Raw genomic sequence first — 27,131 nt, forward strand, 5'->3', positions numbered from 1 at the left:
TTACAGCAGTACACTCTTCAGAAGGCACAAGTCTGGGAAAACTTTCTTTAATTGTTAAGTTTTGGTAATTCAAGAGGTACTTTCCAAATATCTTGAAACATTTTGTTATTGTTAACAAGTCATTCCTATGATTAAAAACCTTACTTCTTTTTGTGTTAATGTGTGGGCATCCATAATATAACTTTGTAATTAACTGTACAGTGTCAAATCCTTGGGAACAACCTGAGAAGTCAACTGAGCAGTTATGCTATTAAAATTCTAGTGGACTTCCTTTTCCCCTTGGACCTTGAGAAAGCTGGGACCCAAACTGGCACCTCAACTTTAAAAAGCCTAAAATCCTATTATCTGCCATTTGTATTATGACTTCTCCTTGTCTTAAAGTTGTTCTTCAACTTATAAATCACTAGTCAGATTTGTATTTTATTTTTCGATTTCATCTATATGTGTGTGTGTAATTATTTATGGAATTAGCTTGGCCTTATTTTCATGAAATTTCTAAAAAAAAAAGAATAACCATGGTAACAAAGAATCATTAACATTTTATTAAACTTGAACATGAAAGTACATTTTGCCTTAGGTTAGTATACTATCAAAATGTAAAAATTAGTAACAGTATCTGGATAAGTAAAACCATCTATCACAGTAAGTCAAACGATAGACTTTTCTTCTCACCATTTCTGTGTGTAAGCATTTCTCTCATTTCCTCATGGTCACACGGATGGGTAAAATCAAAAACACTGTGTCCAGTCAGTTCAAACTGTAAACACATTTTGAAAAATTAGATCTATATAATAAAATCAAAAACATATAGAAGGGCTCTTAATGTGTGGGTATTCTACCTGAGTTAATCCCATGTATTTGTTCACATTATCAGAAATGTAAATCATGTCACCATCATCTGTGAGAACCATAACAAAACCATCCAGGGCTTTCAAATAAAAACAGTTCATCTGTGCCTTCATTTCATCTTCAATATCCAAATCACCTAAACAGGGTGTAAGAAAAGGAAAATAGTTAAAAAGTTATACTACCGTACACAGCATCAATTTTTTCTGTATTTTTAATTTTTCCCCATCACTCTCATTTTATCAAAAAACAATCAGGACCAGAGAATAGGAAGACTATAATTAGACCTGCCAGCTGCTTTTCATGATAAATTAGAATAATGCAGTAAGGCAACCACTGAAGAACAAATAAGGGTTGTGTTTTAAAAGGAAGATACATAGAAAGGAAAGCAAGGCAATGGTAGGAAAAATGTTTTAAAAAAAAGAAGCAGAGGCAGAGAGAAACAGAAGCCTTCCATTCACTGGTTCACTCCCCCAATGGCCGCAACAGCCAGGGCTGGACCAGGCCGAAGTCAGGAACCAAGAGTTTCATCTGGGTCTCCCACATAGGTGCAGGGACCCAAAGACATGGGCCATCTGCTGCTTTCCCAGGTGCATTAGCAGGGAGCTGGATCCAAAGTGGAGATGCCAAGAATTGAACAGGTACCCATATGGGACACGGCGCTACAGGTGGTGGCTTCACCTGCTATACCAGTGCCAGCCCCCCAAAATCTTAAAACTTCCTGAATGAACCTTTAAAAGCAGGTAACAAAATGGATGTCATATTGAGGAAGAATTAAGAATGTTTTAAGAGGATAAACAAGATAAAGAGGAGGATTATTTTAAACAGAATAAAATGGGGGTGGGCTTTTGGCACACTGATTAAGACACCACTTAGGGCATCTGCATTCCACATCTTGGTTCAAGTCCCAGCTCCACCTCCAATCCAGTTTCCTGCTAATGTGCAACCTGGGAGGTAGCAGGTTATGGCCGAAATACATGGATCCCTCCTACTCATGCAGGAGACCCAGACTGAGTTCCAGTTCCTGGCTTCCATCTGGTCCATCTCTGGCTGTTGTAGGATTTCTGGAGTCAACTAAGTGGATGGAGGATCTCTGACTTTCTGCCCTTCAAATAAAATGGGGGAGAGAAAAAAAAAGCTGGTAAAATAGTATGAATTACTGAAAATTTTAAGCAGTGTGCATATCACAACATGATAAGGTTTAAAAAATAAAAATTTTGTGACCACCTTCTAAAAGCAATTCTAAAAATAATTTCCAATTACTTCTAATGACTTCTAATTTTCAGACCCTTGTAAAACAACTCACCAGCATCCAGAAGTTTCCTCACACGCAGGTAACTGATGGTAAGCCTCATAACAGAAGCCTTATCAAGATGTGAACTCACATTATGGGGGAGTGGCAACTGATGAGCAAGCTCATAAAAAACTTCAGACTCTTTGCTCCGCCGAGATCTGGCTGCATCTCTAGACTTTTCTTTTCGACGTTCAGAACTTATCCTACTTAACCAAAAAAAAAAAGGGGGGGGGGGTATATAAATTAGACTGCCTTAGCTAGAATAAAACTTATTTCACATTTTTCTGCTTATCATAGAAGGATTAGAAGGTACAATGCACTTAAACTATGGGAAATTTGCCTAGTAGATAAACTTTTTTTTTTTTAAACACAGCTATACTACAAACGTAAGGAACTCTCTCAAGAAGTCCATGATCATGCTTTAAACCTGTCCAAGGCAGGAGTTTCCTGTCGGACATGTCAAATTGGAGAGGATATTTTTATAATTAGCTAAAAACTTAAAGCAGTCTGTATATCTAAGGCTGTATGTCATAGCCATTCAAAAGTAGTCTCAATATAGAGAAACATGATTAAGTCTAGATAAACTACCTGAAGTTGTACATAACTTGAAAACAGTCATGAAACAAATAGAACAGCAATTACCACAAACTGATTTTTGACTCCTTTCTTGTGAAACCAGTACTTTCCCATCTTCTACACCCAACCTCATGAGCCATACTGACTAAAAGCTATGGAAATTTATAGTAGCGGCTATGATAAACTACCATTCCTGGTTCACTGGTTCACTCCCCATATGGCTCCAACAACCAGGGATGGGCCAGGCTGGAGCCAGGAGCCAAGAGCTTCTTCCAGGTCTTCCACAAGGGTGCAGGGACCCAAGCACTTGGGCCATCCACTGCCTCTTTCCCAGGCCATTAGCAGGGAGATGGAGCAGAAGTGCAACACTACCCCCAAGATACTTCTTTAATGGCTGTTGTTTATCAAAGCCTGCTCAGTGCCAAACACTACCTTGTACTAGGCACCTAGATGTCACTTAAGAGCTTATAAATAGGCTAAAGAGTAACTCAATTTTATAAATGAGGAAACAGAAATCGCTCAGCTTAAAAGTAGCCACTTGGGTCCGGTGCTGTGGCGCAGTGGGTTAAATCCTCCACCTGCAGTGCCAGCATCCCATATGGGCGCCAGTTCTAGTCCCGGCTGCTCCTCTTTAATCCAGCTCTCTGCTGTGGCCTGGGAAAGCAGTAGAAGATGGTCCCTGCACCCCCGTGGGAGACTGGGAAGAGGCACTTGGCACCCACCTTTGGATCGGCGCTGCTCTGGCCAACGCGGTCAGTTGGGGGCTGAACAACAGAAGGAAAATCTTTCTCTGTGTCTCTACCTCTCAAAAAAAAAAAAAAAAAAAAAAAGGTAGCCACTTTGTAGCAGACAGAATTTGAACCCAAATGTTTTCTTATTCCAAAGTTTGCTCTTCCACAGTGCTGCTTCCACCTCAAATATTCAGCTGATTTTCTATGCCCCTCAACTCAATCCTGTTCAATGTTGAAAACTGCCATTGTGATTTATTGAGCATTCATCATTGTGCTTAGACCGTTACTAGCATTATTTCACTTAATTCTCTTTACATCCCATGGATGAAGCACATAACTGCCTTCACCTCAAATCTCTCCTCCCTCCAAATGATCTGCAGAGCCAAAAGGTCCTTAGAAGCAATGTTCTCAAGTATCAGGAAGGGTTCTCAGCATATGCTTTTGGAATATGGTATAGAAACAAGAGAATACCGTAACAGTTTTATTATGATAACAGCAATACTGTAGTTTTTGCATTTAATCAAGTTTGTGTGGTTATATGACTTTTATTTTTTAATATAGAATATAAACATGATATACTAAATGAAGTCTGATACAAAAATTTCAATTTAAGCATGCAGAGCAATTTTACTTGAGAACATTGAGATTTAAGGCAAGCTATTAAAAACTTGTAACTATGAGAATCAGGATTTTCTCAATACTGTAAACAGAAAAACCAAATAAATCAGAAGCTGAGGCTACATAAAAATGCAATAACGTCAACAGTCTACAATTTTATATTTAGTTGCATTAGAACTGTCTCATCATTTTGATTGTAAATGTTTAAAATTTTAATTTAAAATGAATATCAAAGTTGTATTTATTTATTTAAGATTCACTTATTTGAGAGGCAGAGCCACAGACATAGGAAGGGACAGAGAGCAAGGTCTTCCATCTGCTGATTCACTTTCCAAACAGGCCACAATGGCCAGAGCTGTGCTGATCCAAAGCCAGGAGCTTCTTCTAGGTCTCCCACACAGGTACGGGCGTCCAAGTACCTGAGCCATCTTTCACTGCTTTCCCAGGCCATCGGCAGGGAGCTGGATGGGAATTGGAGCAGCTGGGACACGAACCAGTGCCCACATGGGAAGCCAGCACTGCGGGCGGAGGCTTAACCTTACTACACCACAGTGCTGGTCCCAATTATCAGTTTTAAAAATCTGTTTTACATATATATCTACTGGAGTTCCATGCAACATTTCCTATTGGCCCTAACAGATACTGTTTGCCTTGTTTTTACTACCTCTTCAAGTGGTGTGTGAAAGGCAGTGATGGCTGTGGAAACAGATATGAATCTGGTTCAAGAAATACTGAAAAAGGAGTGATAAATCAATGGCCTTATGCCACAATTAGTCCTAGTGTACCATTTTTATCAATGATTTATCAGACTTACTGTCCTTTTTTTCCCCCTGAATTAATCAGAGCCACCAACAAGTGACTATCCAAATAAAAATTTCGATAACAGGAACACTTATAACACCTACTATGTGCTTATAAACAATATCTGATCAAGCTTACCATAACAGAATGTTTCCATACCACTTGAAATAGTTACATTGTCCAGAAACTTGAGGATAGTAATGACTGTCCAAGGTGTGGCGGTAAGTTTCTAAGACAAATTCATTATATATGTGAGGTGGAATAAAACATTTTAAAGACAGTACTGCATATTTAAGCTGGTAGTGCAGCATGTAAAAATAATTTGAGCGGGCCGGCGCCGCAGCTCACTAGGCTAATCCTCCGCCTAGCGGCCCCGGCACACCGGGTTCTAGTCCCGGTTGGGGCGCCGGATTCTGTCCCGGTTGCCCCTCTTCCAGGCCAGCCCTCTGCTGTGGCCAGGGAGTACAGTGGAGGATGGCCCAGGTGCTTGGGCCCTGCACCCCATGGGAGACCAGGAAAAGCACCTGGCTCCTGGCTCCTGCCATCGGATCGGCGCGGTGCGCCGGCCGCAGCGCGCTGGCTGCGGCGGCCATTGGAGGGTGAACCAACGGCAAAGGAAGACCTTTCTCTCTGTCTCTCTCACTGTCCACTCTGCCTGTCAAAAAAAAAAAAAAAAAAAAAATAATTTGAGCGGAAAAATGCTTCAGGAAATGAGTGGTAGGCTGACAAAACTTAGATGAAGAAGGTGATTTAAAGAATTAGGTCCTTTATTACATCATCAATCTAGACAAAACAATCAGTGACTTTATAACGAAGGTTTAAAAAAGAAATTTGTATGAAAGTCTCCACATGAGACTGTGAGAGCTCTTAAAACAACTCCGGGGGCTGGTGCTATGATGCAGTAGGTTAAAATTCCGGCCTGCAGTGCTGGCATCAAGTATGGGCACTGGTTCAAGTCCTGGCTGCTCCACTTCTGATCCAGCTCCCTGCTAATGCACCTGGGAAAACAGCAGACAATGGCCCAAGTCCTTGGGCCCCTGCATCCATGTGGGAGATTCAGAAGAAGTTCCTGTCTCCTGGCTTTGGATTGGCTCAGCTCCGGCCATTGCAGCCATTTGGGGAGTGAACCAGCAAATAGAAGACCTCTCTTTCTCCCTCTATCTCTATTTCTCTCTGTTAACTCTTTCAAATAAAAACAAAAAAATAAAATAACTAAAACAGGGCTGGAGAACCTTTAAAAAAGAATCCCAAGCTTAAAGCTAAAGTTCCCAGAGTTCTTAGTTTCAGATCTGAGGTGCCCACATTCTTGTTTACTCACAGGAAACCTCTTTATCAGGCACACATCACAGAATTACAGTATTGACCAGAATCACTGCTGTGGGGCATGGGGGCTAGGTCTCAGAGATGAATCCTAGACGATTTATACTACGCAATGGAAGATGTGTTAACCAGAAGGAAGTAAGCAGATTTTCAGTATACAAATAAGGAAACAATTTCTCCAAATTATCAAATGTTCTTAAGTACAGATCAAGTGAAATTCTGTCACTAACACACCTGTAAACGGCATTATTTCACTTGAATAGTCAATGTTTTGAATAGCTTGCTTATAATTTTAGAACTAATTTGTGAGCACACTAGCAAAATATCTCCATCTTTCTAGTATTGTAGTTTCTGCATGCCTATTTTTTTTTTAATGTACATCACTGGATCAAACAATTATATCTTGAAATCATTCTGCAAAGGAAATATATTTACAAAAATAATTCTGAGTCACTGTCTTATTAAGCTTCTTGTGTACAACATTCATGAATTAAGCAACAGATGTTTTACAGACAATGCCCATTACTCTTTAGATTATGAATACAAAATAACTGTAGACATTTTAAGTCATCTATTTTGCTCTCTCCTAACTATACAAACACATCTGTTAACATTCCTTTGACATTAATAAATTAAATTAAATCATAACTATCCAAAATGTTAGCATATGACCAGATTTATTAATTAATGTATAAATTCTTTAAAATCCCTCAACCCTATTATTTGGTGAGAACCCTTTCTGGCCTTTTTAAGCACAAGTTCTTTTTGTTTGGTTGTTTTTGTCTTCTTGTCAGTATTCTTACAGGACATACGTTCTAAGGAAATTTAATGATATACTCAAGAAGATATGCTATTAAATACATAATAGCCTTTGTACCCAGTTTGACTCTGCCAGTCCAACAATTTATATATCCATTTCCCTATTCACTCTGTGACATATCAGGAACTTTATTAATTTTTGTCAAACGGTGAGAACTGTATTTGTTTTAACTGCCTTGTACTTCTTAAAGTCTCAGGCCCTAGGAAAATGCAAAGAAATGTTCACGTTCACTCTTTAGCTGGGAATTTCTTCTGCACCTTTAAATCCAAACAACTTTGCATGATATTTAGAATGTATACAGAAGTGGCTGGCGCCGCGGCTCACTAGGCTAATCCTCCGCCTAGCGGTGCCGGCACACCGGGTTCTAGTCCTGGTTGGGGCACCGGATTCTGTCCCGGTTGCCCCTCTTCCAGGCCAGCTCTCTGCTGTGGCCAGGGAGTGCAGTGGAGGATGGCTCAGGTGCTTGGGCCCTGCACCCCATGGGAGACCAGGAAAAGCACCTGGCTCCTGCCATTGGATCAGTGCAGTGCGCCGGCCGCAGCGCGGCGGCCATTGGAGAGTGAACCAACGGCAAAAGGAAGACCTTTCTCTCTCTCTCTCTCACTGTCCACTCTGCCTGTCAAAAAAAAAAAAAAAAAAAAAAAAGAATGTATACAGAAGTGGTCTAAAGTCTTCGGTTAACTTGCTTTTATCACTACCATGTTAAAGATAATGACCCTGATTGAAGAGTTCACCAAAGTTACACAGCTAATACATGGCAGAACCTGCATTCCAACTCAAGCAGACTGGCTCTTGCGTCCACACAAACACACAAACTATGGCTGCCTCTCAGAAACCCATCTCCATTGCTAAGACAAATATTCATGGTGCATGCTATTATTACAAAGTTGAAAACTTGTTAACTTTACAAATCCAAAGACATGAAAGAGAAATTATGGAGGCTGGGTTTGGACTTCAGGACTTGCCCCTAAGCTATTCAGAGGGACTGATAGCCAGGTTCCTTCCTGGAGTCTGGCAGTAAATCCCAAATCCTAACTGAAAGGTACCTACAGTAGTGATCAACACTCTTTGACTCACTGTTCACCAGCTCTTCAAAGCAAGGCAAACCTGAAAAGGATAATGCCAGCATTATGGTAAAAGAATCATAGGATGGTAATTCAAGTTTACTCCATATTCTCCCACTAGACTTTATACACAGCAGCTATTTGAACATGCACTTTTTTGGTATTTTATTTGCTCAACATCTGGGCAATCAAAAAACTTGTGTTTTGTTTGCAGTCATTTTCAGTCATTCTAACTTACAGTAGGCCAAATTAAGGAATGAAGGCTGAATTTTAAAAAATTAAAAACAGGGGCCAGCACCGTGACACAGCAAGTTAAAGCCCAAACTTGCAGCACTGGCATCCTAGGTGGATGCCAACTTAAGTCCTGGCTGTTCCACTTCTGATCCAGCTCCCTGGTAATGTGCTTGGGAAAGCAATAGAAGATGGCCCAAGTCCTTGGGCCCCTGCACTCACGTGGGAGAACCAGAGGAAACTCCTGGCTTTGAATCAGTACAGTTCCAGCCGTTGTGGCCATCTGGAGAGTGAACCCGTGGATGGAAGCTCTCTCTCTGTAACTGTCTTTCAAATAAGATAAAGCCTTAAAAAATTTAAAAGCATTTTATCGATATACTACATGGTAGATATATCATAAATATGTACAATTTTTATTTATCAGTTAAAAGTAAAATAAGAAAATCTTTTTAGACCTACACCTAAAGATAATGCACATAATATAATGATGTATTGTCTTCAGGTTGACTAATTTCTGAGCCTGATTGGATTTTAAGTAGGAATCTGTCTTCCAGATCTAGCATGACAGTGGCATCTTTTCCTCTGAGATTTCTTCTAGTATTTTATTCCCTATTAGCATTCTTCCAAAGACTTAATAAATACCATATTCTACCTGCATCTAGTTTATTAAACCATATAAACCACCTGGAATTTATTTTAGTGATAAGTAATCTACGTACTATGTAGTTACACAAAATCTTTGTGTCTATTTTTCAAGACTTCTTTATTTATTTGAAAGGCAGAGTTACAGAGAGGCAGAAGCAGAGGCAGAAAGACAGAGAGGTCTTCCATCCACTGGTTCACTCCCCAGAAGGCCACAATGGCCATAGCTGAGCCAATCTGAAGTCAGAAGCCAGGAGCTTCTTCTGGGTCTCCCACATGGATGCAGGAGGACCCAATGACTTGGGCCATAGCAGAGAATTGTATCGGAAGTGGAGCCACCAGGACTCAAACCGGCGCCCCTATAGGATGCCAGCACTGCAGGCTGGGGCTTTATCCACTATGCTACGATGCCAGCCCCCTCCCACTTTTCTTTTTGCTTCTAATTTTTAAGATTTATTTATTTATTTGAAAAGCAGAGTTAGAGAGGCAGAAGCAGAGAGGGAGAAAGCCAAAATCTTTCTAAATTAACCTTTTCCTATCATTTTGGAATAAACTTTTGGCTTTAATATTAAAAACTAAATTCTCTCCTATTTTGTAAAGTTTTGAACTATCATTCAAACTATTTTGTTACATATTTTGTGGATAAAATAATCATCTAAATATGCTATACGGTGGATCACTAATTGTCACTCTTCTCTTTTACTGGATATTCCTTAAATGGTGAGTAACCCAAAAGTAAAAGCAGTCTGCACACCAGCTTCAGGAAGTCTGGCTAGGAAGGAGTCAGTTTTGAAGACACGTAGAGTTTCAAAGCACCCAGAGTATCTGAAAGAAAAGATGAAGATTTTCTCCCGTGAAGGTCTACTGAGATTTACTATGGGTTGGATACCGTACTAAGGGTCTTCTATGTATTAGTTCATTTAGAGAGCCCAAAGACTCCCATACATGGGGAGTGGCCTCCTTGAATGCCAGAACAGTATGAATGGCTCCTTCCCTCAAGTTATATTTATTGAACATCTATCAGGTACCAGGCACTGTGCTAGGTACTAGAAACAGAGCAGTGAACAGAACAGCTTCCTGAGGACTTCAGATGGCCTCCGTTCAGTCTACTAAAATAGCTTCCTAATACTACATTCTCAAACGTTGGTCTAGCTACATTATAATTCTTTTGGAGACATTCAACATTTCAAATTCCTGGTTCCTGGGTTCCACCTTTGTAAATTCTGAGTAGCTCTAGGTCAGGGCCTCCAATTTTGAGCTTTTAAAAACTCCCAAGGTACACGTGAGACAAACCGAGGTTTGGGAACCGCTGGTTGATTGATTAATCGCTGTTACTTTAATTTCTCAAATTACCACCATACAGATCCTTCCAAAACCCAAAAATTCTGGTACTGTGTCCTTCTTAAAAATCCCATCAGGGCCAGCGTTGTGGTGTAACAGGTAAAGCCGCTGCCTGCAGTGCCGGCATCCCATATGGGCACCAGTTCAAGTCCTGGCTGCTCCACTTCTGATCCCGCTCTCTGCTATGGCCTGGGAAAGCAGTGGAAGATGTCCCAAATCTTTGGGCCCCTGCACCCGCGTGGGAGACCTAGAAGAAGCTCCTGGCTCCTGCCTTCGGATCAGCACAGCTCCAGCCGTTGCAGCCAATTGGGGAGTGAATCAGTGAATGGAGGACCTCTGTCTCAACATCTCTAACTCTCTCAGATAAATAAATAAAATCTTAAAAAATTCCCAAATATAGGACAGAAGCTAATCACTTTAAGAGCAAACACCCACTTTCCTAGTTAACTGCCCATCTCTCTATCCTCAGCCACACTGCAGTTACTCAAAAGCACAATAATGTATGGCTTGGTTAAATTATGTGAAAAACTTCAAGCATCATTTTGTTTCTGCTTTTTTCTGCCTCCCCAAATGGCTCCTCTCCTGTGGAACTGACCAGTCTTTAAAAGCCAGTGTCTACTTACCACAGGGCCTCCATGATCTGGACCCATTCGCTTCTGATCCATTTACTCCCATGCTCCCTTCTTTGCTCACTCTGCTCTAACCACAGCATCTCCTTCCTGTTTTTCAGACACCAGGCAGACTCTGGGCCTTCACACTAAAGGGCTCCCCAGACACCTCTTGCTCTTCAACCTCTTTCAGGTCTCTGTCCCAGCCTCACCCTCTCACAGAGACTGAGATTCTCTGATCACTGTCTCCAGCCTGGTCCATATGCTCTGAACTAGTTTTCCCGAAAATCCTTTTCTTTCAGTTTCCATTATATGCTCTCAAACAGTAACAGATCTGAGACTAGAAGTTAAGACAGTCAATGATTAAATTTTCTGTGTGTATTGGAAGAATCTGTCTTTCCAACAACTATTTGCTTAAATATAATGAAAGATATTTTATACCTTTATAATGGGAAAAAAATCACACATATGACAACGAAGATACACACACAGAAATCATACAGACTTTTTTCTTCTATTTAGTTCTAAACTCTGACCATGATGATTCTGGAAATGATGACCAAGGAAAGGCTATCCTCCACCTAACACAACCCATCCTATTTCATGTTACCATGAAGAGTATTAAGTTGGAATTACAACATGGCAGAGCTGTGTTGACTAAAGCAGTTCTGAAGATACACTCTATGAGAACTTTAAAATTATGTTTTCATTTTCATGGCAACATAAAAAATAGAAATGAGTATACTCCTTATCGCCTAAACCATCTCTACACACTTCTATATTCTATGACAAGTCTTCTGTGTTTGAGATGGCATTTATGACTAAATTGGTACTAAATGATCACCAAAAGAAAAAGAGTTGCATTTTCTAAAAAAATTTTTTTTTCAATTACTTATTCGAGTAGTATAGAAAGAAGGAACTCCCATTTGCTGATTCACTTTCCAAACTCAGTCCAGGTCTCCCACATGGATGGCAGGAACCTAATTACTTGAGTCATCATAGCTACCTCCCAAGGTTGCATTAATAGGAAGCTGCAGTCAAGAGCAGGAGCCATGTATTGAACCCATGTACTCCAGTGTGGGATGTGGATGAATATTCAACTGTGGACTGACCAACAGGAATTCAGTGCGGAGGTCAATATATAAGATACAAATTCCTGTTAAATAAATAAATGTACAATAATCTGTCATAAGCCACAGTCCTTAAATGCTAAAGTCATGGTCAAAAGTTGGAGAAATTTTTTGAAAGAAATCAACTCATTCACAGGATTTTCAAAAACATCCCTTTCTCTATTCATCATGAAGGCACTGACTATTGGCTTGTTATTACAATCCATTTACATATCTTAACTGCTACCTATAAAAGCAATTTTCAACTTTCCTCTGCTAATAAGTTAGAAGGCATTTAATGAGATTCTTCATACCAAAATAGCACAGATATTCTTAATTTCACATCTTCTACAAGATGCAAATACCTTGAGAATGTTTTCTTCCTTTACTGTTATCACTATGCAAAATAATTTCTTCAAATAAAACATCTATATGAAAAATCATATCTTCATTTAATTTGCAAATGCCAGATATTTATGGCCAAAACCAAAGTAAAGGTAAAGCAACACCTACTGTTTTACTTCTGTCTTTTAGACTCACTAGAGGCTCAGCCTAAAGGATATCAGACTTTGTCAGATTGTCCTAAAGAAAGCTTCAGTGATTCTTAATATCATGTGTCTTCAAGGGAGTGAAACTCTTTTGAAAACTTAATAAATATAATACAAATATAAGGATAACATATTTAATTAAGCCCTTACTTTCTACCAAGAACTGTTCTGAGTGTTTCTCATGGGTTATATCTCATTCTATCATATCAATGCATAGATGAGGAAATAAGCAACTTATTTAAGACCACATAGCTAATACAGCCTATCTTCTTAGCCATTACTATCTATTTTTTAAAGAGATGAAAGGAAAACCCTAATCTTTAGTAGAAGAGACTTTAAGCTTCTCAAAAGTCATGGCAAGAACAGTTGCAGAAACCATGCTTGGTAGCAAACTCTGTAGACTATGAATCCAGGTCATTGTGACCAAAGCCCACACCCCATTTATTATATATAATGTCATCACTAATCTACAGTCCTGTACATGAGATATGATAATGAATGATCTATAAGACAAGCAGATAATCTACAATAAAACATTTGATTCATGTAATCATGGGACTCCATTCACATGGTTACTAATAGTCCAAACAGTACAAGCTGGGGTTTTCCCAAGAAACTGATATATGGTCACTCAAAGAGAAGGAGTATCTTTTCATATTTTTTGAACAGAAACTGTATCAATGCAGATATGGGGATGCCACTTCCACCTTCCATACCTATAGCCTGTCAGCCCGTCAGTGGGAGAATAAAGTCATATGCAGGGGCTGGTGCTGTGGCACAGAGGGGTTAACGCCATGGCCTGAAGCGCGGGCATCCCATATGGGCACTAGTTCGAGACCCGGCTGCTCCACTTCCAATCCGGCTCTCTGCTATGCCCTGGGAAAGCAGTAGAAGATGGCAAGTCCTTGGTCCCCTACACCCGCATGGGAGACCTGGAAGAAGCTCCTGGCTCCTGGCTTCGGATCTCCGCAGCTCTGGCCATTGCGGCCAATTTGGGAGTGAACCATAGGATGGAAGACCTCTCTCTCTCTCTCTGCCTCTCCTCTGTGTAACTCTTTCAAATAAATAAATCAATCGCTAAAAAAAAAAAATAAAGTCATATGCAAAAAGAGCAGAGTACATAAGCCAAGTAATATTCAAGAGAAAGTTCAGAATTACAGTTCTCAGTTGAGATTCTACATTAAATCAAAGCTAGTCTGGTATAACCCAGTAACTGCGTCTTCCCCTCTTAACCTGGCTTGCATCATTATTGTCTCCTGCAATAAAAAGAATCCTAATACACTTATCAAAATGCCAGCATAACAAGTTAAAAACAAACTTTAACGATGATAAAAGTTTAAAAAAAGACACTCTCAAATACTGTTAACAAGTATAAACTAGTTCAAACTGTCTAGAAGATCAAGACAAGAGTATTGAACACTCATTTTATATATGTTTTCACCAATTAATTCTACTTAGAATTTGCTAAAGAACCATAAATAAAGGCTATTAATCACAACACTATTTGTAATAGGGATGCATCAGATTCAATCCAAATGTCCCAAATTGAGGAATCATGAGACATTTATAATGCAATGTAATTTAGCTTTTAAAATTATTATGTAATAATATTTAATGGCAATCTAATAATACTTAGATGTTCACTAAATACAATGTATACATGTTTAGTTAACCCTTTACAACAACTTTGTGTTAACAGTTTCCTTAATCATATTATTTCCTCAATAAATTTGTAAAAATGTCTGAGAAAAAAATGCTAAAAGTTTTAGAAAACATCCTTTCTGATAGATACATTAATCATATCCCTTGCGGGTGGAGGAAACAGGTTTTGATGTAAAACAATGGTCAAATTGACCAAATCTAGTATCTAGGAGACTATTAAGAGCCACAGACTATGCTAAACATTCAACACTAATATCAGATTTAATACTCATCACTGCCACACAAAATCCTAACAACCTTCCTTTATGCTTAGATGGAAAAAATAAAGATAGCTGTAAATATTTTAAAAGTGAGTACTTTCACCCTAATCTCACATTTATTAACATACACATATGTATACCAGAAACAAGACAAAAGCAGTCACACAAAATGCAGACAGTGGTTTCTAGGCAGTGAAAAAGAAAAAGTACATCATTATAGTTCTTTATACATTTGTGTAGGTTCTCAAACTTTTTTCCACCAATATCTTTAAAAATTTCATTAGACATTTAAAAAAAGTTTTGCTGAGTCAAATGATTTAGAATGTATTTAGGAAACTTCTATTTAAATCCCCTTAAAAAACAATGTGTTCTCTTAAAACAGAATACACTGTATCTGATGTCAGAAGTCTTCATCATAAATTATTAGGCAGATTTCATCTTTAACCAATTCCACGACTGGATTACTGAACTCAACCACAGTATCAGTGGGAAAGAAATTCTAAGCTCTGAAATGAGTATGGGAGGAGATGGTAGTAGCAGGCTTGCTCATGTTTTCACCTTATTAAGGCTTAAGTAAATTTTGTAAAAAAAATACAAGGTAACAAAATTTAAATATCTATAACAAGAAAAGCCACAGGAGATGTCATAACCTTCTTACCAATGAATAAATCTCAGAAAGAAAAAGGAAAAAAAGGCAACAAAATTATTAGAAAATATAGGTCAGAAGAAATAAAAAAAAAGGTTCAGACATAGAAGTGAGATGATTCAAACAGGTAGATCAGCCTTGGCAAGATGACACAGGTTATGAGAAACACGGAGCTAGTCTGATAGAAATGTCCAGTCATAGGCTCCAAAACCAAGAGGATCAGGGCCAGCACTGTGGCACAGAGGGTAAAGCTGCCAACTGCAGTGCTGGCATCCCATATGGGGGCCGGTTTGAGTCCTGGCTGCTCCACTTCTGATCCAGCTCTCTGCTATGGCCTGGGAAAGCAGTGGAAGATGGCCCAAGTGCTTGGGTCCCTATATTTGCGTGAGACCCAAAAGATGCTCCTGATCGGCGCAGCTCCGACCATTGTGGCCATCTGGGGAATGAACCAGCGGATGGAAGATAGACCTCTCTCTCTCTCTCTCCTTGCCTCTGCCTTTCAAATAAATGAAATCTTTAAAAAAAAAAAAAAAAAAAAAAAGAAAGAAAGAAAGAAAAGAAAAGAAAATGTTGGCAATGTCCATCAATTGAAAATGATTAAATTACAGTGCACCCACCCATGCTAAGGGATATCAGAGAGTAGTTAAAAGAGATGAAGTAGCTCTCATACTAATAGTGAAAGATAACCAAGATATAAAGTTGAAGGAAAAAGGACTAAATAAGATAATGTATCTAAAATACTTAGCATCAGGCTAAACAAATATATTCATAAATTATGTAAAGGAAGATAAAAGGGTTTCTGAAAGACACACTTAACTATTATATTAAGAACGATTAAAAAAAAAAAGTGATTAGTGGCAGGGCCAGCACTGTGGCGTAGCAGGTATAGCCGCTGCCTGCAGTGCCGGCATCCCATATGGATGCTGGTTCAAGTCCCGGCTGGCTCCACTTCCAGTTCAGCTCTCTGCTATGGCCTGGGAAAGCAGTAGAAGATGGCCCAAGTGCTTGGGCCCCTGCACCCACATGAGAGACCTGGAAGAAGTTCCAGGCTTCTGGCTTCGGACTGACCCAGCTCTGGCCATTGTGGCCATTTGGGGAGTGAACCAGTGGATGGAAGACTCTGTCTCTCCCACCTCCCACGTCTACCTCTGTAACTCCACCTTTGAAATAAATAAATAAATGTTAAAAGAATAAAAGAATGATTAATGGAGCAAGCTGATGGTAGTGACTCACTACCACAGTCACTGAGGGGAACCCTGAGTTTTTACCCTTACCTACATTCTACCAACTTTACAATAAGAATAGATACATGTATTTCATTTACATATTTTTTAAAACTGTATCTATTAGTAAGGCAATATTTAATCTAGTTTTATGGACATAAAAAAACATGGATTTATGATTATATGATTTCAAATCTTTTCTTAGCTTTTCGTTCCATTTCCTAGGAACGTTCTGTCATCTTGTACGTAGTCACTCATGTAAATGACACTGTCTGAGAACGGCTGGAGGCAGTCAGTCCTTAAGAAACCTGAAGGCCAGAGCTGAAGTATACTAAATTCTCTGGGATTCGGGAATACTTTAAATTTACTACAATAGATTTAAAGCACTAGATACCTTCTTTAAGTCTGTAAACACGCCACACAAAAGTAAAGCCTGTACACTAAGGTTGTGTTTAAACCATTATCTATGCCATGGCTGGCTCTTATCTAGATTATGAATTTTTTGAAGGCTGTTTCTATCTTAATCACTGTTATATCACCAGGATCAAGTAGCTGCACAGTAACAGCTACCATTTATATTGTATTTATCATGTGTCACATACTATCAAAGGGACACATACATACATTCAACCCTCACATTAATGGAATCTGAGGCACACAGAAATTAATTATTTGATCACTGGTGCTTTATGGAATCACTGGCAGCCAGGCTGGTAAGCACCATGAGACAGATATTTAATCAATGTTCATGAATGATGAAACAAGGGGAGAGACACCTTCACATATTTACCTAGCTGATTTTCCACAGCCAAACCCAGGTAGATGCTTCTTTTAGTAAGCTTTTTTTTTTTTAGGTATTACACTAACTTTTACATCCCTTAAAGTAAGTTCTGAGATATTTTCAATGCTGAATACATTATTACAAAGCTGTATTTATTAATAAAAAATGCTTTCTCCCCTTGTTCTAATGGACACTACAAACATAAAAAAAGGTGACAAAGAATTAAAATTCAAAATTCAAGAAAGTTCTAAAGCAGCACAAAAGATTCCCGAGTAAGAAAAATTCTAAAGAAAAGTAGGACACAGGAGAAGAGGGAACAACTATGTCTTCCAAAAAAACTCTTTAAAAAATTTTCTCTGCATTCTGGGTCCATCCAATTATTCATTTATTATTTCAAATACTGAAGAGCTCACCGTGTGCCAGTATTCCTTTTTATAACATAAATTTCAAATTCAGTGTATTTGGGGTCCCCCCCCCACTGTATAATGGAAAGGAGGAAGAGGAATCACCTTAAAATTTTTTGCTTAGCATCTACATTTACCTCCCAAAGAAACCAAAAAGATTCAGAAGAACAAAAATACATCCCAGTCCTTAAAGATTTCAGCTTTCTGCCTTTAATCCTTATGTTTATTTTTACCATGGTACTTTTCATTTGGAAAACAAATCTTCACATAATATTTAGTGCAAAGGATCTGTCACAGAATAAAAATTGTAATATTAACAAAACAGGCACCTTTAATTTAATTAAATGTATTGCTTTCAAAATAACTATGTGAAGAACTACAGTAAGTAAAGTTCCATTCCTGGATTTTCCCATTTACAAGAAAATAAGTATTCAAAAATCACATCTTGAAATAATCTTTAAAAAAAAAAAAAAAAGATTTATTTATTTATTTATTTATTTGAAAGGCAGAGTTACAGAGAGACAGAGAGAGAGCGGTCTTTCATCCACTGGTTCACTTCCCCAGGTGGCTGCAACAACCACAGCTGCGCCCATCCGAAGCCAGAAGCCAGGAGCTAGGAGCTTCTTCTGGGTCTCCCATGCAGGTGCAGGGACAGTATTGTGGACAGTTTTTAATAAAAATATATCATTTAATATTTGTTTTAGATTCTTGAAGACCAAGTTACAAATTAAATGGAGCTTTACCAATAATAGAACAGGTACACACTATTTTATACAATAAATACTTTTCTGAAAAAGTTCTGGCAAGCTTTTTCAGTTACTTGAAAACTCGTAACTCTCATTTTAGGGGTGCTTAACCTGATGTTGAAACTTCCACTCGCTTCAACATATCCACTAAGATAGCTATCAAAAACAACAAAAAATAACAAGTGTTGGGGAGGATATGGATAAACAGGAAGACTTGTACACTGCTGGTTGGAACGTTAAATGGTACAAATGCTATGGAGAACAGTATGGCAGTGCCTCAAAAAGTTAAACAGAGAAGGGGCTAGTGCCTCAGTACCATGAGGGTTAGGCTGTCACCTTGGACACCTGCATTCCATATCTAACTGCCAGCTCTTGTCCCAGCTATTCCGCTTCTGATCCAGCTCCCTGATAATGCTCCTGGGAAGCTCAGGTACTTGAGTTCTACCATCCACACGGGACACAGAGATAGAATTCCTAGCTCCTGGCTTGTGTGGCCCAGCCCCAGCTACCATGGGCATTTGGCAAGGGAACCAGCAGATGGGAGATTCTCTCTCTCTTCCAAATAAATAAATAAAACTTTTTAAAAAAAGAGAGTTATCTATGTTCCAGCAATTCCACTTCTATGTATATATCCAAAAAACTGAATGTAGGATCTCAAAGGGATGTTTACACATCCTGTTCACAGCAACACAGCAGCCAAGAGGTGGAAACAATTCAAATGATCACTGATGGGTGAACAAAATGTGGTATACACATAAAATGAAGTACTACTCAGTCTTTAAAAGGAAGAAATTCTGACATATGAAACAACATGGATGAACTGAGGATACTATGCTAAGTGAAACAAGCCAGTTACAAAAAAACAAGAACCAAATCATTTTATTTATGAGATTCTGGCATAGTCAAATTCTGATAACTGGAAAGTAACACGATGTTGCCAAGGGCTGAGCAGAGAGGAAAAAAGGGAGCTGTTTCATGGGTATATTTCAGTTTTGCAAGATGAAAAAGTTCTAGAGTTTGTTCAACAATATGAGTATATTTAACACCCTAGTAAACTGTACATCCAGAAATGGTTAAGATGGGAATTTTACATTAATGTGTTTACCATAATTTTAAAAAACACAATCACTTCAAAAGCTATGGGGGGAAAAGTCATGAGGAAATATTTTCATTTTTGTTTTTTAAAAACTCATATATATTTGATTTTCTAAAGGAACTATATGAAGCAGATGATGTAGGTTTATTAATTTATATTGCAAAAAAACATAAAACATAATATAAAACTCAGTACACATACAAGACAGTTAATTCTTGATGTACCAAGACAGGGGGATGTAATTATTTTTTAAACTCCAAAACCTATCACTTAAACATTTTCAGTATGTCTTTACCAAAAATACTGGGCAACAAGATTAGCTTGCCTTAGTTTCAAATTCTCTTTCCAACCCTGCAGAGTTAAGCAGAAAGAACACAACCCACAGACCATGGCATACACAGAGCAGAAGGCTGAGTAAAATCCTCCAACTGTCTAAGCAGTCCCAAAGTTCAAAAGCACAGAGAACCTCCTTGTGAATTCAAATCAGCATCTTCACAGGACCTAATCTAACAACATATTCAAAGTTAGATTATACTCTCCTGGTTGAGAAACAGAACTATGTTAACAATCTTAGATAAGAAAGGGATACATTATTTTCAAGTATCTAAAATTGTTAAAATATGAACTTTCACAGTAATCTAATTGAAACCTTTAACATCAGTGCATGGTAACTTTAAATTCCCTTCAGCCTTTTACACAGCATTCTTGATATACAACAATAGAATGTTAACCACAAAATCTAAACCCTAAGCCCAGACACCATTAGAGCCACAGAGACAATAGAGGCTAGCAGGTAGGAAGATTGGACTTTCTCAGAACTGGTAAGGTACTTTTCAGTGGATTGTGGGAGTGAACTGCAACACTTTCATCAGTCTAAAACATGTTTGATAAAACACATACATGTGCAAGTGTACATTAATATACACTTCCAAAAATCACAAAAATCAGATCAAAAGTACTGCCCTTAAGCCTTGTCTTGAAATGGAAGCCAATAGCCTTAACTCTAGAGAAATTCATAAGAAAAGGAGTTTTCTTTATGGGTGCTTTACTGAGAGTATTTTTATCAACTATCTTTAACAAGGATTAATATTTATAAAACCATATACTCTAAATTTTGGCATCAAGACAAAAAACGTTGCTGCCAGTGCTACAACTGCAGTGCCCTACTGGAATGAACAGTATGACCTGTATATGTGTTATGACTGCAGGGTCCAGAGTAAATTCAAAATGGCGCATATGGGGAGAAAACACAGGGTGAGAAGCTGTAGAGTGCAGGGCAGATGTTCAAGAAAAGCAACTGATGCTAGATGCCAATGTAGCCCTGGAGGTGCTGTTTTAACAGGAAAGAACTCTTTTCAAGATCCAAATTGAATGTTAGTTTTTTCATTTTTTGGAGATACAGAAAAGATGCATGAAGACAGAAGAGAAACTGAAAGAAATATTTGGAAGAACTTACAAAAAGCATTTTAAGGGTGGTGGAAGTTCAAACTTAAAGCTTAAACAGGTAACATTTACTAGGAAGTACACAAACTGTTACCAAGACTCCCCCATTCCCGACCCTGGGCTAAGTGTTCTACATGCATGATCTCATTTCCCATACATATTAACTGTTAAGATGGCTGCTTCTTATCATCAAAAGGAAAAGTTAGGCATGGACGCATTCAGGACTTGCCCAATTCACAAGTGGAAAGGCTGGCACTCTAACTCAGAGATTCAGGCCTCCAGCTTCTACACTCTTCATCTCTAGCCCTGCTGCTGTTATAAACAAGTCAAACTGCAACAACAAAAGTTTACTAATAAATGACTCTTAGTGGCCAAGGTTAAAAAAGAAAATTTAGAAATGTTTATTCTCAGAGATTTCACTACAATGCTCCAGTAATTATTTGTTTTGGAAAACTCTGAAGGAACCTGACCTGAAGCCTAAAAACAGAACCTCCTGCCATTCCTTTTGAATCTAAAAACCCCTATTATCCTTGTGCTCTCAGTAAGTCCAGCACCTACAACTAAGGAATCAACATGAAACTCCCTGTTAAATCTATTACAACCACACCACTCTGCTCTGATTTCTTTCAATTCTGATTTTCAGCTGCCTTGTCCTCCTCTAAAACTGGGAAAATTCCAAGAAGAAAATCTCCACCTCAATCTGTTACCTTTCAAAAACTTGAAGAAATATTAGTCAGGAAAGGGCATTTTTAATTAACATCATCCAAAAGTTGCTGAGTAATCACTATTTACTGTTTAACTTAAAATTTCAGTTATATTAAGAATCTCCATATTAAGTGTTACGACTACATTCGATCCCAGGTGGTTAAGTTTTCAAATGAGAAAATTTTGAAAATAACAATGGGAATGGGGAAAACCAAAGAATTCATTTAGCGCTGGGGCTGGTGCGCAGTAGTTGCTAATTTATTCACTCACTTATTTTACAGTGGCTTCTGGTATTAACTGAAGAATAGCAAAGAAGAAATCAGTAAAGTATTACATATAAAAAGGAAGTGACTGGTACACAACCTAATGCATTGTGGTAACTATGATTCAGTATATAATAAGGACGGAAAATTGGCACTACACAGAGGTAATCTGCCTTTGGTTTACAATATAGCAGCCTCTTCATTTCATCAAAAACACTGTAATCACTTCTGCAAAATTAATTGCAATTAATTCCTGGTTAACTCTTGAAATTAAATCTAGACTTGTGTGCTCATGTTTTAAATTGTGTAAGTGCTCTCTCCCCGGTGTATATAAACTGAGAATTTTACATTCTATTGAATAGGGACCAAGATAAAGAATCTACAAAACAGCAAGGATATAAACAAGTTTATCTTCCGCTCATACTGATTAGAGAAGTTAATCTCTCCCATAAGAGTGGAAGGACTTAACAGTAAAGCCAGCCTACGTTACTACTCCTACTATATAAATCCTCAATTCCTTAAAATAATTTCCTCAACGGTGAAAATACCAAAGTGGAGAAAATAGGGAGGGGGGTACTGTAAATACCACGGGTTCCACCATTCTTAATCTTTCTATAATGTACCCCTCTTACACTTCACGCTGTTCAATAAACTTGCTTTAAGTCCCAACACAATCTGGATATGTGCTGATGGTTTCCTTCAAATATATTAAAATATCAGGAAAACGAGACAGTTCTGAAAAAAAAAAAATCCTCCAACACTTTAGTGTTGCATTTCGTTTGCTCCGGTCATCTACTTCGCTTTTCAACCTCACTGACACTGTCTGCCTAAATCGAAGCCGCCCGTTACATTTTCACCAAGATATTTTCGGGAATGAATGAGGCACGGATTCCTGCTCATCGTCTGGGCTCCCTGGATCCCAAGTCTCCACTTCCCAAGTTCCCGCTACAGCCTGGCGATGTGCCCCCCAATTCCCGTTACTCCGACTCCCAAGTCTGGGCAAGTTTTTCCAGCCGATTAAAACAACAAAACGAAAAACAAAACCTGCACGTGCAAACTAAAAAGTTAGCATCCGAAGGCCGCCGCGGCCAATCCCCCCACCACGGCACAAAGGCAGCGACACCCGCCGCGGCGGGACCGCCGCAAGGGCCAGCCCAGCCGCGGCCGCCGGGGCCCCGCACCCGCCGGCGAGCCGCGGCCAGCGTGCGGGGCGCCCGGCCCGCGCCTTCCCCGCCACCGGGAGGGAGCGGAAGCTCCGGGTGCGAGCGGCGGCGCCGAGCTGCGGGCTCGGCTTCCAGGCTGGGGCGAAGTCCCCTCCGGACGGGGCCGCGCCGCAAGGCTGGGGCTCCGCGGCGGGCGCGGGGGGCGGCGCGAGGACCCCCGCAGCCCCGGCTGGGGGCGGCGGCGGCGGCGGCGTGCAGACCCCCGGCCCCCTGGAAGCACTTTCGAGGCGTCTCCCACCCCCCACGACAAGATGGCGACGTGGACAGCGGGGGAGCCCGGCCGGCGAGGTTGGGGGAAAGAGAGGGGAGGGGAGAGGAGGCAGAAACAACAAAAAAAAAGGCCGGGCGACCCCCGCCCGCCCAGCGACCCACCCCGGGAGCGCCGCGGCCCGGCGGGCGGGCGGGCGGGGAAGGGGCTTACTTTTTCTTGTCGTTCGCGCCGCCGGCGCCCTCCATGGCGATTCGGTCTCCGCGATGCCTTCCCGGCCGGCGGCCCCCAGGCTCGCTCCGGCCTAAGCGCCGGCTCCCTGCACACGCGGAGAGAGCAGAGCAAGTCCGGGTGGGGGCGGCGGCGGGGGAGGGGTGCGAGGCGGGAAGCTCCTCGCAGAGCAGAGCGGGGCGGCGAGCGCGGAGTCCGGCGCGAGCCTCCGCGCAGGCTGCTTGTCACGGCCCGGCCCGACGCGCTGGGCCCACTCGGCAGCGAGGACGGTCCTCGCGTCCCCTCAGACGAGGCGGCTCTGCGCTCGGCGGAGCTGAGGCAGCGGGCAGGGGGCGGGCAAGGGCGGAGGCGCGCCCGGCCGCGCGGGGAGGGGAGGGGCGGGGCGGGAGCGCGCGCCCCCGCCCCTCGCCTGCCCGCCGAGCCCAGCGCGCGCGCGCGCGCCCCCGCAGGCCCGCCTCACCTGAGGGGGAGGCGGGCTGCTCGGGAGCCAATGGCGAGCGACGCAGGCGGCCAGTGCCCACCCCAGCCCACGTCGCTCTCAGCCAATCCGGAGGCGCTCAGCTGAGGCACAGCTGGGACGCGCCGCGGCGCTCACGTGCCCGTCTGTGTGCGGCCGGGGCGGAGAGAAAGGCGTTGGGGGGTGCGTCTGCGCCGGGACTAGGGGGCACCCAGCGCCTGCCGCTGGGGACGGCGGCGGCGGGCTTGCGGGAGGCGCTGCTGAGGGGAGTTGGCGGCTGCCCGGGCCCGAGGTTGCATCACGTTTTCCCGCTCCCGCGCTCCCCTCAGGCGGCGTAGCCGAGTTCCCTGTGGGAAAGCGCAGCCCTGGCGGCTTGGGCGCGAGCCCCCCGGGTCTCCCCGCTCGGACGCGTTGCGGCGCGGCCTTCCTGCCAGGCTGCCCGCGCTCTGCCGCACGGCACGGGGGACCCCGCGGGGCCCCTGAGGCGTTCTGTCGCGAACTTGTTTAAGTTAATGCCAGGGAAAACCTCACAGACCCGTTGTTGCACGCCTCTCTCCGAGGAAGGAAGGTGTGAAGTTACTGTAGAAACGGCTTTCAGAAGCGAGAATATATAAACCTGCATTTCAGGGAGGGTCGGAAAAATGGCTTTAGGCACACTTTTCTTTGTGCTTTCTTAGCGCTTTTGCAAGACGATCTTGCGTGGATTCAGAAGAGTCTCCTTGAGTTGCGTTCGCGGTGTAGACCGAGTCCGGAACCCAGGCTGCCTCCGGGGCATGGGCCAGAGCCCGCCGGGTTGGAAGGAACCGGGCACGACGGTGCTGGCTAGCACTGCCTGTTTGCTGACAGGACTGCGAGTTACGGAACAAAACTTAAGCACTTTTTTGTCTTTAGAACCATACATTTCAAGCCTCTCAAGTCTTTAAAAAAAAAAAAAACATATTTTGAGCTCCACAAAGAGCCACTGCGTATCCCTCCCCGGTGGACATCAGGGTATTTTACTGCACCTTTGCCTGGTTGTCACAGTCTAACTCTGCGCTGGTTGTTGCGTGATGTGGATATCTGCCTGTGGAGGATTTCAAGTGTGTGAATCACCAGCCCGGCTAACACAGCGTCTGACCCTGCTAGGAGAAGCCACTTGAACTGGTCAGTAGACCCATAAGGATTGATGCTAATGCTATTTTTGTTTTTTCAGATTGACAGCACTAAATGCTATGTGTTATCCAGAACAACCATGGGGTATGCCTGGAAAAAAAAATCATAGTTACTTATGATTTCTTTTTTTAAGTAGGGAAAGAATAACTTAAATTACAAATGTTTTAACATTCTGAAAATATGGTGTTGAGAACGCTGGCCTCAGAATCTAGAGTGAGTTTGCATACAGACTCTGACACGGCCTAGCAAATCAGCTAACCTCTGTACCTCAGTTTGCTCATTGTAAGATGGGGATTATAATAGCATATATGCCACAGAACTCCGGACTATTGACACAATACGTGACCAGTAGCTGGTACATAGTGACTGATGATTAGCTTTTAGTATCAGCAATAATCTTGTTGCCGTTATTCTTATCATTACCCCCAAAATTTGTGCCTCCCATAGTAGTGATAACCAGGACTTCTACTGGAGTTTAGCCAGTTTTTGCTATACAAGAAAGCCAATTATGTTCATGTAAATCCAATATATTCTCTGTTTTTCATGATTTTCCCACTCTCCATATGTGGGTGTAGTTGCAGAGATTTTTAATCATTTCCCTTCTCACTATACTTGTAAGCAATTCTCTATGGCCAGTGATGATAGCTACAGTGTATGATGTTTGTGGCCTCAAAATACAAGCATTTTGTAATAACAGATATATCGTTTAAAAACATTTTGATCACTTCAAAAGTTTTAAGCAGAATAATTCTTTCAACAAGACATTTTGAGTGTTCACTGAATTTTCCCCAAAGTTCAAATTCTGTTTCTGAAAGTTTGTGAAATACAACATGTTATGTGTCTGTGTATACCTGTGTAAATATGAGTACAGATAGGAGGATGGAAAGCAGTGATAATCCAACCAACTAGATCACAGAATTATATATGAACCAAATAGTGTGCCCTAATTCAAGCGGTCCTGTTAAATAACAAAGTTCTTAAAAAAGCAAAATCTCCTATGGGAAAATTTAAAATCTGAAATCACCTTCTTTATAGCCACCTATTAACAAATGCATGTACCGAGTAAGTACATCTTCACCAAGTCTTATTTTTATCACTTTCTAATCTAAGTGTCCAAGGTTCATTCTAACTCACTTTGCAGTGCTTTCTACATGGACAGCATACATACAAAGATTATTGGCAAGTGAATCCATTGACCTTTAACCTGTATGTAGTGGAAAATTGAGCATTCAAGAGGAAGCAAAGTAAGCTTGAAATTTGGATTACTACTTCATGATACAGAGCACTGAGCCTTTTAAATGCGAAACGCATCATATGCACGCCATTTAAATGGTTTTATACTCTACAAGAAGATTTAATGTTCATTAGTAATTCTTATCCTATTCTCTTTATTTGTAACAACGATTTAAAAAAATGTGCTATTTGAAAGGAAAGTGCTTAGAAAGGCCCTGAAAATTTTTTTCTTTCAAGAATCAAAACAAAGAAGTTTTTTATGGAGAATGCGAATAGACTGAAGATTTGACACTAGCAATTCTCACTTTTAACATGAATTTACAAAGGAATGCTGAGGGATTTGCAGTTTCTTGTCCAAGATATAAAGCACTTGGAAGTTGTCACTCTCATGCTTACAAAAAGAAAAAAAAAAAAAAGCTGTACAAATGGGAAACCTTCAAGTCCTCTTAGGTGCATCAGAACATTGAGGTGGCAGTGGAAACTGTTGCCCCAAAACAGGAGAGACACAAACAGATGTAGAGAATCACAGCTTACCTGAGGATTACTGTTATCAACAGTAGGAACCCAGGCGCAGGAGCCAGCAGCTGAAGCTAGTATCACAGCTAGAGCCTAACTCAGGAAGACCATTGTAAACTCTAATTGAGGAATGGCTGGAGGCTCGGCGCAGACTAGATTGGTAGTTAAAAATTCCAAGGGGGCTCAGCTTGACAGCACCCCCAACGGCTTTCCTGAGTTTACCTCTAGCAGCCTTATCAGATCCTCACTGTGAAGATCTGAGGGAAAATCTCATTGTTTTTGGCAGGGGGGAGGGAAAAGTAACCATTCCGGAATACTCCTGGAGCTCTGTGT

The 27,131-nt window shown here is 40.9% G+C and overlaps 1 protein-coding gene across 2 annotated transcripts in view; it reads right to left on the reverse strand.

Annotated features, from left to right (window-relative positions):
- Positions 1-23,556, reverse strand: part of HIF1A (hypoxia inducible factor 1 subunit alpha) — a 45,025-nt gene extending 21,469 nt beyond the window's left edge. Inside the window, exons 1-4 of one of the 2 annotated variants that reach the window (XM_051825943.2) lie at positions 23,423-23,556; positions 2,153-2,346; positions 840-985; positions 673-757 (exon numbers count right to left, since the gene is read on the reverse strand). In XM_051825943.2, coding sequence (XP_051681903.2) covers positions 673-757; positions 840-985; positions 2,153-2,346; positions 23,423-23,457 — 460 coding nt within the window. In that variant the 5' untranslated portion in view covers positions 23,458-23,556. 2 annotated transcript variants of the gene reach the window in all.
- Positions 23,557-27,131: the final 3,575 nt, after the last annotated feature.

The sequence above is a fragment of the Oryctolagus cuniculus genome, chromosome 20 (assembly GCF_964237555.1).
Source record: "Oryctolagus cuniculus chromosome 20, mOryCun1.1, whole genome shotgun sequence".
In the NCBI taxonomy this organism is placed as follows: domain Eukaryota; kingdom Metazoa; phylum Chordata; class Mammalia; order Lagomorpha; family Leporidae; genus Oryctolagus; species Oryctolagus cuniculus.